General features: G+C 43.8%; 2 protein-coding genes across 4 annotated transcripts; both read left to right on the top strand.

Annotated features, from left to right (window-relative positions):
- TMED2 (transmembrane p24 trafficking protein 2) lies at window positions 1-6,376 on the top strand. Of its 2 annotated transcripts, XM_061466202.1 has the most exons (5): window positions 1-216; window positions 1,401-1,593; window positions 2,011-2,031; window positions 3,898-4,005; window positions 4,872-6,376. In XM_061466202.1, the coding sequence occupies exons 1-5, from the start codon at window positions 37-39 to the stop codon at window positions 4,994-4,996; spliced, it is 627 nt and encodes a 208-aa protein (XP_061322186.1). In that variant the 5' UTR covers window positions 1-36; the 3' UTR covers window positions 4,997-6,376. The 2 variants fall into 2 exon arrangements, with proteins under 2 accessions (XP_061322186.1, XP_061322187.1); XM_061466203.1 differs by lacking the exon at window positions 2,011-2,031 and having other exon boundaries at window positions 3-216.
- An 866-nt stretch (window positions 6,377-7,242) lies between these two features.
- DDX55 (DEAD-box helicase 55) lies at window positions 7,243-14,576 on the top strand. 2 transcript variants are annotated; one of them, XM_061466200.1, is made up of 14 exons: window positions 7,243-7,403; window positions 7,621-7,671; window positions 7,758-7,844; window positions 8,430-8,521; window positions 8,629-8,691; window positions 9,403-9,552; window positions 10,001-10,190; window positions 10,739-10,821; window positions 11,191-11,322; window positions 11,694-11,786; window positions 12,148-12,262; window positions 13,009-13,177; window positions 13,540-13,832; window positions 14,337-14,576. In XM_061466200.1, the coding sequence occupies exons 1-14, from the start codon at window positions 7,296-7,298 to the stop codon at window positions 14,502-14,504; spliced, it is 1,794 nt and encodes a 597-aa protein (XP_061322184.1). In that variant the 5' UTR covers window positions 7,243-7,295; the 3' UTR covers window positions 14,505-14,576. The 2 variants fall into 2 exon arrangements, with proteins under 2 accessions (XP_061322184.1, XP_061322185.1); XM_061466201.1 differs by lacking the exon at window positions 7,621-7,671.
- The last annotated feature ends 31 nt before the right edge of the window (window positions 14,577-14,607 follow it).

Raw genomic sequence — 14,607 nt, 5'->3', positions numbered from 1 at the left:
CGCGCCGCTCGGTGCCCGCTGCCGCTGGGCTCCGCCATGTCGCCGGTGCGGGCGGTGCTGGCGCTGCTGGCCGCCATCGCGGCCCCGGCTGCCGCCTACTTCGTCAGCATCGACGCGCACGCCGAGGAGTGCTTCCTGGAGCGGGTGCCGTCCGGCACGAAGATGGGGCTCATCTTCGAGGTGGCCGAGGGGGGCTTCCTGGACATCGACGTGGAGGTGAGGGCCCAGCGCCGCGGCTGGGCCGCGCCTGTTCCCCGCCGCCTGTGAGGTGGGGAGGCCGGGGCAGCGCCCGGTGTGGGGTGGACAGCGGTGGTCAAACCGGCCGGGCGGTTCCGTGCGGTCCCGGCTCGTTGCGGGGGGGCTCCGTGCGTGCTGACCGGGCCCCCCGCGGTGGATCGGGCGGTCTCGGAGCGGAAGAGGAGCCGCCTCGACGGGCTGCGTTTCCTAAGGCCGCTTGTGCCGTTCCTGCCCCCAGGGCTGTTCTCGGGAGGTTTCCTGCGTTGCCCGGCTCGGTATAGACTTGTCATGTTAACCGCTTTGGCGGGAAGAACGAACAGGATTCCTGTGTATAAAACCGCGTTGCTTGTTCTGCGAGCAGCGTGTCTCCCCTTGAATCGAAAGGCGTTGTCTTTAATCGGGGTGATTGCCATCTTGAGAGCTGTAGGTAAGTCCTTTTCCTCAGTGAGGCATCAGATCAAGAGAATAGTAAATAAGGATTCCTTTCGTCTTGGTGAGGAGCAGAGAGATGTTTGTTTGGGATAATTTAAACCTGAGGGAGTTGTTGCTGGCAGTGAGTGTAACGGCTTCAAATGACACATGGCTCTTCCACGGGGCAGGCAGGAAGAGGAAGCTGAAATCCCATTCAAATGGCTCCCGTGGAAGCTCGGCAGCAGAGTTTGGCCTGATGAAATGGAAGGCTCAAAATAGCAGTGATGCTGAGCACTCATACTCAATGCAATAGCCTGTTTGGAATGGTCGCTGCAACAGTGCACAACTGTGTGCCTAAAGTAGCACCGATGTGTGGGAGAACGTCTTTTCCTTCAGACATCAGCAGTGAGGATTCTTTTGTAGCTGTTTCTTTAGCAAACAGCCAGGGCTGTATATAACTTGTGGTTTACTTGTTCTTGACTGCTTCTTATCTCGCCTGTGTAATCTCGGACAGTGAGAGAGGCTTTTGTGTGACTTTCTTTACCAAGAAGTTTATTACAAAGAGTTACGTGCAGGAAAATGCATCACTGCCTTTGAGTTGTGGGCGGGAAGGTATGAAGAGTGCCAAACCAGATTACACATGGTGTTGGTCATTCTGACTGGGTGACTTCGGCACATGCATGCAGTGTTGTAAGGGTATATTTGAACCCACTGTATTTCAAATCAAACATATGACACTTTGTTTTCCCCAGATTACAGGGCCTGATAATAAAGGAATTTATAAAGGTGATCGAGAGTCCAGTGGAAAATACACGTTTGCTGCCCACATGGATGGAACTTACAAGTTTTGCTTTAGCAACAGAATGTCCACCATGACTCCCAAGATAGTGATGTTCACTATTGATATTGGAGAAGCTCCAAAGGGGCAGGACATGGAGACAGAAGGTGAGGAAGACTTCTGGAAAGGAATTAGCTCTGGCTTGGGAGCTATTCCCTACATGCATGGCTTCTGAACTTGAGTAGGAATCTCAGAATTGCTGTTTCTTCAGGCTCTCTAGTTAGCCGTTCTCTTGCACAGCTAAAATCTGGGTGGTTTTAGACCTCATTGTATGGTTTAATGCAAAAAATCACCAGAGAATCACTTGGCCATCTGCAGAAACGAATGCCTTCCTCCTTTAGTCTTTTCATTAGTTTCATTCTTCTGTTTCTAGTTTGCTCAGCAGTACCTAGGCTCCTACATGCCTTAGTTGAGCTCTTTGATAAATGTGCCAATATAATTTTTTTCTCTTAGCTGTATAAATGAGTGTTTTATCTGCAGCCTTTTGTCCTGCACTTGTGTTTATCTCTTACACTTTCCTCTAGGTGGTGGAGATACCTGGGATGGTATGTGTACTGCTTTTTGAAAGCTCATTAGCATCTTGTCTTTGGCATATGTTTATTCACTAACAGCTAACGTTTGCTTTTCTCTGTAACATTGGTTTGTAGCATGAGAATGTCTTTAATAATCTACATAGAAGGTCTGATTCTGAGCAATGCTGAGCACCTGCAAGCTTCCATCGAGAGGTTTATATACTTAGCAACACTTGGGATCAGGTCCTTGAACTGTCTCTGACAGTTTGTCTTAAGGAGGTGGGAGTTTGGGGTGAAATTAAACACTGAACATCCGAGAACATTGGATATTTTAGACTCTATTTGCTTTATATTGCAAAAGTGGATGTTGGGTAATCAAGGACTTCTGGGAGCAATAAGCTTCTTTTAGGTTATGAATTATCAGTAACGTTACAAGGGGAAACACTTGAAACTTGCCATTAGCTGTAAAAGAAATAAATGAATGTGGGTAACAAGTTATAAGGGTTTATTTAGCAATCACTAGCTAGGTAGGCAGTAAAGTCTTGTTTTCTATTTTGGCAAGTAAATAACTGTGCATTGAGTGCTTGATATCACTTAAAAAGTAACAAATCCCTAACTTTTGATTTATTCTTTTAAAGACTCAGTTATAGCTGTTATTGAGTCTGGATTGAGCTGCTGCAAAGAACATGAATGCAGCTTTTGTTTTAAGGCACTTCTGGAGTGTATTTTTTGGAGTGGGTTTAAGCAGTCCTTGTGAGTGTAAATTCTTTTACTAATAAACTGCACTTACTGCAATGACCGTGAAAATAAGGGATTGATGATATTAGCAAAGTGAATGCGGTTTATACAGCTGTTAAGGGTTTAACTGTAACTTGTACGAGTGTTATTTTCTGCTCCTCTTTGACTGTTCCCCATGAGGTATGTATTTTGAAGAGCCTTATTTTCAGATTGTGATCTGAAACCATTTATAAATAAAGATGTAATAAGGCAGCTTCAAAGTCAGGTATGTCCCTTCAGTGGGAAATGTGTTGGGGTTTGTGACTTCATTTTAAGAGCTGATGGCCCAGGGCATGTTTGTGGGATGACATCTTGAACTTGGTGCTAGAAAACTTTGAAAGTGACTTGAATAACATAAAAGGGGACAGTTCTGTGAGCATGAATGTACTTAAAAGATCCTGTGATTGACAGGCAAATCGCTAAATCTTAGCTCTCTGATCCTTCCATTTGCTGAGCTGTCTCAAGCTAGTTTTCTGTTATCGGTTTGATGTTTTCCTCCTCTTCTGCTTTCACAACACACCAGGACCTGAAGCCAGTCCTGCCCTCTGCCAGGCCCCTTTGGCATCGTTTCTGCTGAATGCTGTGCTTCAGCTAGACTGGAAGATCACAAGATGTGATATGTTGCTTCAGAAAGTGATCTCGTTTTGCCAGCATCATGATCTTAAGCTAGACTCTGTCATTCCATTTTTTTTTTTTGCAAGCTTAACAACTAGGAAAAGCTGTGATGTTCAGATAATTTGCTTGGAATATGTTGGACAATATTGTCAAAATAGATACTAGTGTGTGGTATTGATTTTATGTGTTCTTATGTTCCATTTTTTTTTGGAAGAGTATGCCCATATTGGAAATCAGTGGTCTGTACTGATTCTAAATCTTGTCTTGTGTTTTCTGGTCAGATGTGGAGGAAGATGCTTCCCCACTTACTAAATACCACAGGAACATGTTAGGAGAAGTGATGCTGTGAAAACTCAACTGTTCCTTTGCTGTAAGGGTAGAAAGTTTCAGCTGTACAGACTGCATTTTTCTGCCATGGGAAATGAAGTATTACCTATTCATAAATCCTAACAACTGTTTTTCTGTGTCAATAACACCTTTTCTGATGCTTCTGAAATTCTTCTGCAGCTCATCAGAACAAGCTAGAAGAGATGATTAATGAGTTAGCAGTGGCCATGACGGCTGTAAAGCATGAACAGGAGTACATGGAAGTTCGTGAAAGAATACATAGAGCAAGTACGTGTCTTTGATTTAAATGCTTTCTCCACTCTCAAGTGAATTTATAGAATGTGGCTTAAAGCAAGTCCATGAAAGCTGTTCCAGGAAAAACACTTAGACCAAGTTCTGAAGGCCCTGCCCCTACAATCCTGAATGTAGCTGGTGTTGCAATCATCTGTAAGTTGGCTCACCCCTCATGTAATGAAGATTGTTGTGCCTGCCTAATTGGTGCAGATTCTCCAGTTCTTTGAATGGCGTGTTCATGCAGACGTGGGCAATGCTGGTTCCCAGAGATAGACTTTGGTTGAACTACTACTTCGTCCTTGAAGTAGGTGTGGCTTAATAACTGAGCCAAAATCTGTGTGAAATACTTCATTGAGATAGAGCAGAGCTACTGTTCTGTCCAAGTAAGGTGTGGTGAACTCCAGTCACAACTCTCACATTCTGACATACAGCTGTAAAGTGGGACTGAGAGCGCCAAGTGGTGCCTTAGGGGAAGCCCAGGGAGAATAATGGCAAGTATTTGTAATGTGAACACACAACATTATCCTAAAGCATTGGCCCCTCAGCTTTTTGAACCTACAGATAATCTGTTTGGAAGTTACAAGCTTCTGTCTGACCTCTTTGAAGGTGGGCAGAATAGAGGTGCTGCCATCTATGTCCAAAGCTGAGGTTGATTAAAACATCTGCTTGCATAGTAAGCTCTTTGGAAAAACACCCTCAGATCTCATCTCTCAAGTCTGCAGAGTCTTTCTAGGCCACTTGCAGTGATGTGATAGAAATACCTGCGGTTTATGTGCAGTGTTCTGATGACAAAATGTGTTTTAAATTTGTTTTAAATGCTTTGTTACTTACTACTTCTTTTATTTCTTTTCTCCCCACAGTTAATGACAACACAAACAGCAGAGTGGTTCTTTGGTCATTCTTTGAAGCTCTTGTACTAGTTGCCATGACACTGGGACAAATCTACTATCTGAAGAGGTTTTTTGAAGTCCGAAGGGTTGTTTAAGAGTACTTTTCTGGTCCCGGATTTCAGTTCACTGTCTACCAAACATCCTGGTCACAAAAAGAGTCATTTACTTTCTGAACCCTCTTTACTGAACTGTAAAACTTACTTGCTTTTGTTCCTCCCTAGTTAAAAAAGAATTGGTTTTATATATCTTCTGTAGCATAAGCTGTGCTGAAATCTTGTCACTTGATTGGCATAACTTTTTTCACTTCAAATCTGCCTACTCTGTGTGCTAAGCAAGGTCCAAGCAAGCTGCAAATGCTGTAATCCACTGTAGTAACAAGCACCATTGATGTCTTTTCTAACTCTTTGCCCTGTTTTCATGAGTACTTGCAGTTCTACCTAAGGAAACGGTACAAGGCCCTAACATGACTGTTTTGCAAGTTTGACATCTCTAACCCTGCAATAGGTGTTAAAAATGGGAATAATCCCTTTTTTGCTTATGTAAACTGCCAAGAAGATTGGAAACTTTATTCTGATAATGAATAGAGGACGGATGACCACTTCAATCTAGTATTTGTGCCTAGTTGCTATTTAAAAGAGTCTTCAGTAACCACTCTTGATGTAATCATTACATCAGGTTATTCCCAAAGTTCTAAATTAACTAGTCAATATGAAACGATATTTTATCCTCTCATGATCACATGTCCATCAGACGGTTTTGTTTTACTCTTTCACAGGTTTTATGTCAAAGCCAATTGTGTGCAGTGTCTTGGCAGACCATGGTTAACCCTTTGGTTTTTGCAGGCCCAAAGCTTAGATGGTTGGCGCCGATGGGGAACGCGTTCTTGTTCAGGAAACCTGGATTCCTGGTGCAAAAGGGTTAATGATTCTGGGAGTCTATTGCGATGCTATGCAGCCCTTGTCTTTAAGTTAAGGCAGCCTCTGCCCTTCTCTCACCCTGATGCTATAACTACCGGCGTGTTTTCTTTTCCAGGCACGTGTAGATTTGGTTTTGTACAAAGTTTCTTTCCTCGTTATCTGATGATTGGTTTAAAACATAAAGCAGCGTCTGAGGTGGGTGCTGAGCCAGGATTACGTTGTGACTGATGTATATTAGTTGTAATCATTTTGGGGGGGGGGCGGGCTGGGGTCTTTTCCAGGGGGGAGCCTCTACAAGTAACACACAGCAGTTTTGTACGATTAATTTAAGATTTGTTACAGGTTTTCATGTTCCAGGTAAAGCTTTTCCAACCTCGGGCAAACACTTGCAGCAGTTCCTCAGAGAAGGTGGCTCTGACACCTTAGCGCAACTGTTGTGTGCCAATATTTTTTGTGTAGAACACGTCAAATTGAATTCAAAGGTGTACATTTAAAAATGGCTCGTGAAGGGAAATCTGACCCAGGTTCGAGAATAAACAAATTCTTTAAAAAAATAACCTTTTTTTTGTTTCTTTTTTATTTTATTTAAAGAAGTACCTTTTAACACAGAGCTTTTGTTAAGTATTTCTGAAGTTATCAGGAATTCATCCAAACTCCAGCGTGTGTTGTGGGCAAGTAGAAGAAATGGCAGCTGACTCTGAATCGACTGCTTTGCTGCTGGATTTCAAGCTGTTGTCACAGCCCTTCTGATCTCTGGTAGCAGTAATTCATAGCTTCCAAGATTGGTTTGGGATGAAGGGGTCTTAAAGCTCATCCAATTCCAAACACTGCTATGGGCACCTTCCACTAGAGCAGCTTGCTCCAAGCCCTTGTGTCCAGCCTGGCCTTAAACACGGCCAGGGATGGGGCAGCCACAGCTTCTCTGGGCACCCTGTGCCAGCGCCTCAGCACCCTCACAGGGAAGAGCTTCTGCCTAAGAGCTCATCTCAGTCTCCCCTCTGGCAGGTTCAAGCCATTCCCCTTGGCCTGTCCCTACAGGCCCTTGTCCCAAGCCCCTCTCCAGCTTTCCTGCAGCCCCTTCAGGCACTGGAGCTGCTCTCAGGTCTCCCCTTCAGGAGCCTTCTCTTCTCCAGGCTGCCCCAGCCCAGCTCTCTCAGCCTGGCTCCAGACCGGAGCTGCTCCAGCCCTGGCAGCATCTCCATGGCCTCCTCAGGGCTCCCTCCAGCAGCTCCACGTTCAACCGGGCTCTCCCCAGAGCGCAGCAGAGGGGGAGAATCCCCTCCGTCCTCTCCTGGCTCGGACGGGGCTCTCGCTGAGGTAAAATCCCCGGTCCCGGCCGCTTAAGGCGGCTGGCAGCGGAACCAAGGTGCTGCGGAGCGTGCTTCCGGGCGGCGCCGCCAGAGCCGGACCCGGACCCGGACCCCGGCGCTGAGAGGGAGAGGCCGCGCGGCGGACACGGCACCGGCGCCTGTCAAAGATGGAGGCGGTGACTGAGGGGAGCTGGGAGACGCTGCCGGTGGCGCTGAGCCCGGGCGTGCTGCGGGCGCTGCGGGAGCTCGGCTTCGCCCGCATGACCCCGGTGCAGGTGAGCGGCCGCTCCCCGCCGGGGAAGGGGGCACCGGGCGGCAGGGCCTGAGGGAGGGGGGCTCGGCCGCAGGTCGGAGCGCTCAGGCCTTCCCGCCCGTGGCTCCGCTGAGGTAATCCATAGCGCTCTGGGGCGCCCTGTGGGGGATTCGGCCTTGCGAGACCTACTGCCGCCGTCAGACTGCTCATGTGGTGCTTCTGCGTTCTCTTTGTTTCAGTCTGCGACCATTCCACTCTTCATGAGCAATAAGGATGTCGCTGCAGAAGCGGTGGGTGATTTTTTGCTGGTCTCTTCGCTGTTTGTTGTAGCTTGCATTGGGCTGAGGGAAGGCTGACGCTGCTTTCCCCCTCACAGGTCACGGGCAGTGGGAAAACGTTGGCGTTTGTAATCCCCATACTGGAAATTCTCCTCAGACGGGAAGAGAAGCTAAAGAAAATGCAGGTAAGATGAAGTTGCTCTGTCCTGGGTGTGTTTTAGTGGTGTGCCAGTGAGATTGGAGGTCTTCAGGGAAGACCTGTGGAAGATGGCACACACGTAAAGTGACGGTGTGTTCGGCTCCTGGGTATAACTAACAACGAACTGCTTAAAACTTGAGTATAAATATTGGGCTGCTTTCTGGGCACTTAGGTGCTTATTCGACATCATCAGAACATCAAAATGATTATCAAAACACTTTTCTGAGCTGTTAGAAAAATGGCTTAAAATACCGAGTACAAGGAGGTACTGCAAGCAAGTCTGAATGCTTTTGAGTGTCCATTAATTATACTGTATAGAGAACTTGCATTGTTGTTTGCTGTTAAATATCATTATTGGATTCTGCTCTTGATGCAAAGGCATTTTGGACACTGCTGGAATGCCTTTTTTGTGTATATTTTGTGTTATTCTGAATAGTGTATTTCTATGAAAATGATTTGTCTAAAACTAGGATCATAATTGTGGCTCATATTTACTTGAAAGGGAGAATTTTGCCCAAAACTTTCTTCTAGGCTGTTATTTTCCATACATTCCTGTTGGTTTTATGTGCAGGTTGGGGCTATAATTATCACACCAACACGAGAACTGGCTATTCAGATTGATGAGGTGCTGTCGCATTTCACAAAGCACTTCCCCAGGTTCAGGTGAGTGAACTTCAGGCTTCTCACAACCACTGTTCCTTTTCCTTTGGGCTTCTGTCATTCATAAACCAGTAAAAAATGACCAGAGTCTTTCTGTTTTCTGGTTTTAGTCAGATCCTTTTAATTGGGGGTAGGAATCCCATGGAAGATGTTGAAAAGTTTAAAGAACATGGGTGAGTTACTTATCAGTTATTTTTGTCATTGCCTTGCAGATGTGGCTTTCTCCTTGTCTGTAGGGTTTTCAGTTAGGGTTTTGGTCCTGCTGGTGCTGAAATTTGAAGGTACTGCTAAGTATGCTGAGGAAATGATGGATTCTTTCCCTTGAGGGAGGTGTGCTATCCTGAGACAATAGGAAAGGATCGTATGTGAAATCAGGGCCATGTATGTGCTGTTTGGGTGAAGGACAGCATGCTGTGTGGTGAGCTGAAAACTGTCTTCACTAAATATTTCAGTTCCTTCTTTCCTGTCAGTGTCATACTAGCAGTAGGCTCCAGTGAGGTGGGAGTCTCTGCTGGTGAATGTTTCTGAAGCTGGTGCTGATACTGAGGATGTTTTGAAGCAATTGTATTTTCTATGATGAAGCTTTTTGCACAGAGGAATCAAAGATTTCTCCTAGCTGGCAGTTCCTTTCCATAGTTACTGAATATATTCTAAACTTCTATTACCACAAGTGGTCTGCTTTCACTTGAGCATTGTTTCCTCTCAACTTACTGCCTGAAAGGCACTGACATCTGAATACAGTTAGAAGTGACAAATGAAATTGTTTTGTTGAAGAATGCAGTCAACTTTTGCACAGGTTTGTGCTGTGATAATGATGTTGGCAGATCCCCAAAGTCCTTGCCTTGCACAGTTACAAAACTGCTGTGTGTCTTGTTCACCAACAGTGGAAACATCATTGTAGCTACCCCGGGCCGCCTGGAGGATCTGTTCAGAAGAAAAGCTGATGGGCTGGATCTAGCAAGTTGTGTGAAGTCTCTGGATGTGTTGGTATTAGATGAAGCAGACAGACTTTTGGATATGGGCTTTGAAGCAAGGTATTGAAAGCATACATTCCAGTAACACTTTGGAAGTTTTAGATGAGTTCATATATGATTCATGTGAGCATGGCCTGTGATGACCTCTAAAGTTAGATTTGTTCAGTTTTGTTCTTTTATCTCTCTTTGCTCCATAGACTACAGAAAGCAATTGCTGGGGGTGAAGAGAATCAGAAGGAGCAGATCTTTGATGAATACAGAGTTTAAAAATTCTTGTTTTCTGATGTATGTTAGCTTGATTATTTACACATCAGAATGCCTTAAAACACTTTAACAAATAAGCTTTGATGTCCCTTTTATCCTTCTCTCAAAGTTAGTTAGTTCAATAGAAGATTGGCACTTGATAATGAAATCTTACTTTGTTTGTAAACTCTTACTTCCAGTGGTTAAACTTCTTTTTTTGAGGGAAATCTGGGGACAATTATGTTCTACATGTGCTTATTTGCAGTTTAAATGCCATTCTGGACTTTATGCCCAAGCAGAGACGGACAGGTCTGTTCTCAGCAACTCAGACTCAAGAGGTGGAGAACCTGGTGAGGGCAGGTCTCCGGAATCCTGTCCGCATCTCGGTGAAGGAGAAGGGAGTGGCAGCAAGCAACACACAGAAAACTCCAACACGCCTGGAGAACTACTACATGGTGCGACCCCCTGCTTTGTGATGGTTTCTTGGTCTCTCTCCTTTTCTCCTGGCTCTATCCATAAGTCTTGCCCAGATAGGATCACATTAGTAGAGGAATTGAAAGTCTCCAAGATACAAAGCTTTTATAGGTTCTTCAAAGATCAATCACCAAACCAAGGAGAAGGATCTAAATTAGCAACTGTGTTGTTTTCTGCTCTGTGAGTTTTGTTTGGCTGCTGTAACTCCAAACTGGCTGCAGCGCTGTAGTTCCTTGACCTGCTCCTAAGGAATGGGGAGAGATTTTGGCAATTGCTGAGGGATATTAGAGATACTGCTGCGGAAGGGGTGTTGTGGCTGGGGATGGGAAGTCTGGGAGCTAAGTATTTGTTTATATTTAAAACAAGATATGTAAGAGTAATATTCTGCAGGAGGAACTATGGGAAAGATGATCAGTGTTAAGAAGTTACACCTGTAGTCATCTATCAGTGCACAGTGAATGGAGGAAACGGGCAGATTGCTTTGTATCGAGCCCATTTATTTACCTCTTTTTTCTTTTGAACTGTGCAGATCTGCAAAGCAGATGAAAAATTTAATCAGTTGGTGCATTTTCTGCGGCAGCACAAACAGGAGAAACATCTGGTCTTTTTCAGGTAATTCTGGGTTTCATCCTGAGAATCCTTTGGTGTTCTAGTACTTAAATTCCAGAGCTGTGCCTTGTGTTTGCAAGGACACAACTGTTTTAGAAGTGGTTAATTTTAATGGCTGTCTTGTACAGTATGGTGCCTAAAAAGAGTTTGATCATTGCTTCATGTCAGGATTTGGTTGAATTTTATTAAGCAAAACACGAATTTGAGATGCATTTTTAAAGGAAAGCATTAGAGATGATTATATGTTAATTATAAAAGCAATACACATATATTGTAAATAAAAATAAGCCATAGTATATATTCTAGGAAGGTCTCTGAGCCTTGGAAATGCATCATATTCTCTCACCTTTATGTCTGTCTGTATCAACACAGCACGTGTGCCTGTGTGGAATACTATGGGAAGGCTTTGGAATCCTTAATTAAACAAGTGAAAATAATGAGCATTCACGGGAAGATGAAACACAAACGGAACAAGATTTTTACTGAGTTCCGGAAGCTCCCGGGGTAAGGAAATGAGTAAGAAGCGTAATTCCCAGTAGCAGCAGAACTGCTTCAAGTAACATGTAGAAACTGTCAGTCTCTGAAGTCTTTTATTAAAGAGATGACTTTCAGCTGTGGTGGACACAGTGGTGATTCAATAATAGGACTTGTAACAGGGCATTGATTTTTCCTGGTGATGTAAATCCCATTCCTTTTCACAACGTAGTGTAGACTTTTAGTTGGTGAAAGCTGCAGATACCTTAGGTATTTTGTCTCCTTTCAAAACCCACGTTTTGTTGCTCATTCTCCAGTGTAGATGCAGAACACACGGCTGGGGGTGGGCTGGCTCTTTTCAAATGACAGTTTAATGAAACCATGCTCTTTCTTCTTCCTAGCGGCATTTTAGTTTGCACTGACGTGATGGCCCGTGGCATAGACATTCCAGAAGTACACTGGGTTTTACAGTACGACCCACCTAGCAGTGCAAGGTACAACTTCGGGTCTTAAGAACCTTCACTCAGCTTGTGGTCATGTTACTGTCTTGTTTGGATATAAATTGGGTACATGCAACAAAAGGCTCTTTTCCATGTATTTTAACTTCCATTGTTGTAATTCTCCCTACAACATGCTTACAGCTTGACACTAATGCAGATCCCCCTTGCTTTAGCCCTAACAATCCAGTGGGACTGCTACATGTCTCTCTTACCATTTTTTACTTAGTCCTCTTGGTTTAAGGCAAATGTATTACAGCACTCTGTATTTTAATTCCACAAGATTTGCCCTTTTGCTGCCTATCACTTCCAAACCAGGCTGAGGTCCTCCTGTAAAGTCTTCTCTGTGTTGTTTCAGTGCCTTCGTGCATCGGTGTGGTAGAACAGCACGGATCGGCAATGTCGGCAGCGCGCTTGTGTTTTTGCTTCCCATGGAAGAGTCTTACATTAACTTTCTCTCAATCAACCAAAAGGTTAGTAGACTTATTCTAATCCAAGGCAGGAAAGAGCAAGGGGACAGAGTCACTGATGGGAGTTTAGGTTCAGAATTGTAGAACTTAGGGGGATATGCATAGGTAACGCACAATTAAGAAAAGACAAGAGTGGCTTTTCTGATGTATTTTAGCATATGCTCTATTCTTGATTATCATTATTTACACATGAGAATGGCTTAAAACACTTTAACAAATAAGCTTTGTTGTCCCTTTTGTCTGTCTCTCAAATTAGTTCAATAGAAGATTGGCAAATACCTGTTAGAACAGGACTGCTCACAGTGTTACTGTAGGATAGATAGGAAAGGCTTTTTGTTTCAAAGGGTGTGTAGATTGAGCACTTCCAGAAGGACAGCACTGGTTAAACACTCCTGCCCACAGCAGTGTATACACTGCACCCTCCACACTGTATAACTCTGATAACTTCATGTTTTTGTGGGATTAATTGTAAACCTTCTCTGGAGCCTGCTAATGAGAACAGAGCTTGATAAGGGTGAGATGAGCTTGTGGCCTGTCTCCAGCTGTGGTGTGTGAACTGCTCTGCTGGGATAAGACAAGGGTGTGTGGGGCTGAATGCTGAACTCATGTCGAAGTGATCACATAGAAGGGGACTCAGAGCTGACTGAAGATCAGCAGGGGAAGAAGCGTGTGTTCAAAGCTTCACAGCGCATTTTAAAACATTCCACTGAACTCTTCCTTTGGTTTTGTGTTTCTTGTCTGGTTTTCAGTGTCCCATGAAGGAAATGAAACCACAGACAAACGTGTTAGATCTTCTCCCCAAACTGAAGTCAATGGCTCTCGCTGACAGGGCAGTGTTTGAGAAGGGGATGAAAGCGTTTGTGTCGTACGTTCAGGCTTATGCCAAACACGAATGTAATCTCATCTTCCGAATAAAAGGTAATTCCCAGCAGGGGCTGGCATCTGCTCCTGCTCTTTTCAGAACAGTATTTGGTTTGGGAAAGAACAAAGTGTTACTGTCCACAACCTCACCTCCTGGTTCCTGGTGTCAGATTTACTTCCTGCAGCATCAGATTGTGATGAAACTCCCATTTTCCCAAGCAACTTGTTTCTCATGTTTTAAAGAGACATAATTTATGGCATAAGCAAAAATAAAAGTGATTCAGTATTGTTACTACTATCAAGTCTAGAATGCAAACAATACAATAAGATAATGTTTGGGGTTTTCTAATTGTGACTTCCTAAGTTAAACTATCTTTTTATCCAGTGGGAAACTGACTTTATAATCCTTACTTTCATAGATCTGGATTTCGCAAGTCTTGCCAAAGGTTTTGCATTGTTAAAAATGCCAAAGATGCCTGAACTAAGAGGAAAATGTTTTCCAGACTTTACTCCAGTCACTGTTAATACAGACTCCATTTCATTTAAGGATAAAAATAGAGAAAAACAGAGACAAAAGCAATTAGAACAACAAAGAAAAGACAGAGAGGAAAACGGAGGGAAAAAGAAATTCATAAAGAACAAAGCCTGGTCAAAGCAGAAAGCCAAGAGGGAGAAGAAAAAGAAAGTAACAGCTAAAAGGAAGCATGAAGAGGTAAATTGTGTCCATTCTATTGAACTGCCTGTGATCACTGCAGCATAGGGACATACTTCCAATTGCAGAGCATCTGGGGATCTTAGTTTGATATAGCTGAAGAATGTAAAGTAACTTTTTAGGACCATCACAGGCAAACCTTATAAAAAATATGGTAGCTTCTTAAAGCCAAACACTAAAACAACTTATCAGCACTCTGATGCTGATCAGTAATGCTGCCTGCAGAGGTAGCATAGCTTTTTCTTTCTGGTAGGTCCAGCAGTATGGCACAATAGTGGACAGTACTTTGTTTGGGGGTTTAATTTGCTTTTTTTCAATTCTCAACAAGAATAACTGAGAGTTAGGTGGTTTCCTAGGTATAAATCAAGTATTATTTCCTACTTGGATAGTTCTGGCATATCAGAGTTGTAAATTTCTCTTGTGTTTAGCTGTATGCAGTGAAAACCTTTTGGTGTGTGTTTAATTAGTGTTGTGCTTAATTTGTTGGTTTTCACCTGCCAACAGGGCTCTGATATTGAAGATGAGGATATGGAGGAGTTGCTGAATGACACAAGACTCTTGAAAAGATTAAAAAAGGGGAAAATCAGTGAAGAAGAATTTGAGAAGAGACTAACAAGCAGCAAGAGTAGGCTGAAAGCAGGAGCTGTTGCTGACTTAGAGTCTGAAGGTTGACAGTTACTCTGACCACGCTTTTACATTAAAATACTGCCTATTTCAATAAAACTGGATTTTTATAACAAAACACTGATGCAGAGAACAGAATTGATCTAATCTC

This window comes from Pezoporus flaviventris, unplaced genomic scaffold (assembly GCF_033815535.1).
Source record: "Pezoporus flaviventris isolate CSIRO_AGI_PZ_B2104156 unplaced genomic scaffold, CSIRO_AGI_Pfla_v1 ptg000041l, whole genome shotgun sequence".
Lineage (NCBI taxonomy): Eukaryota > Metazoa > Chordata > Aves > Psittaciformes > Psittacidae > Pezoporus > Pezoporus flaviventris.
This window is presented reverse-complemented; position numbering and strand designations above follow the sequence as displayed.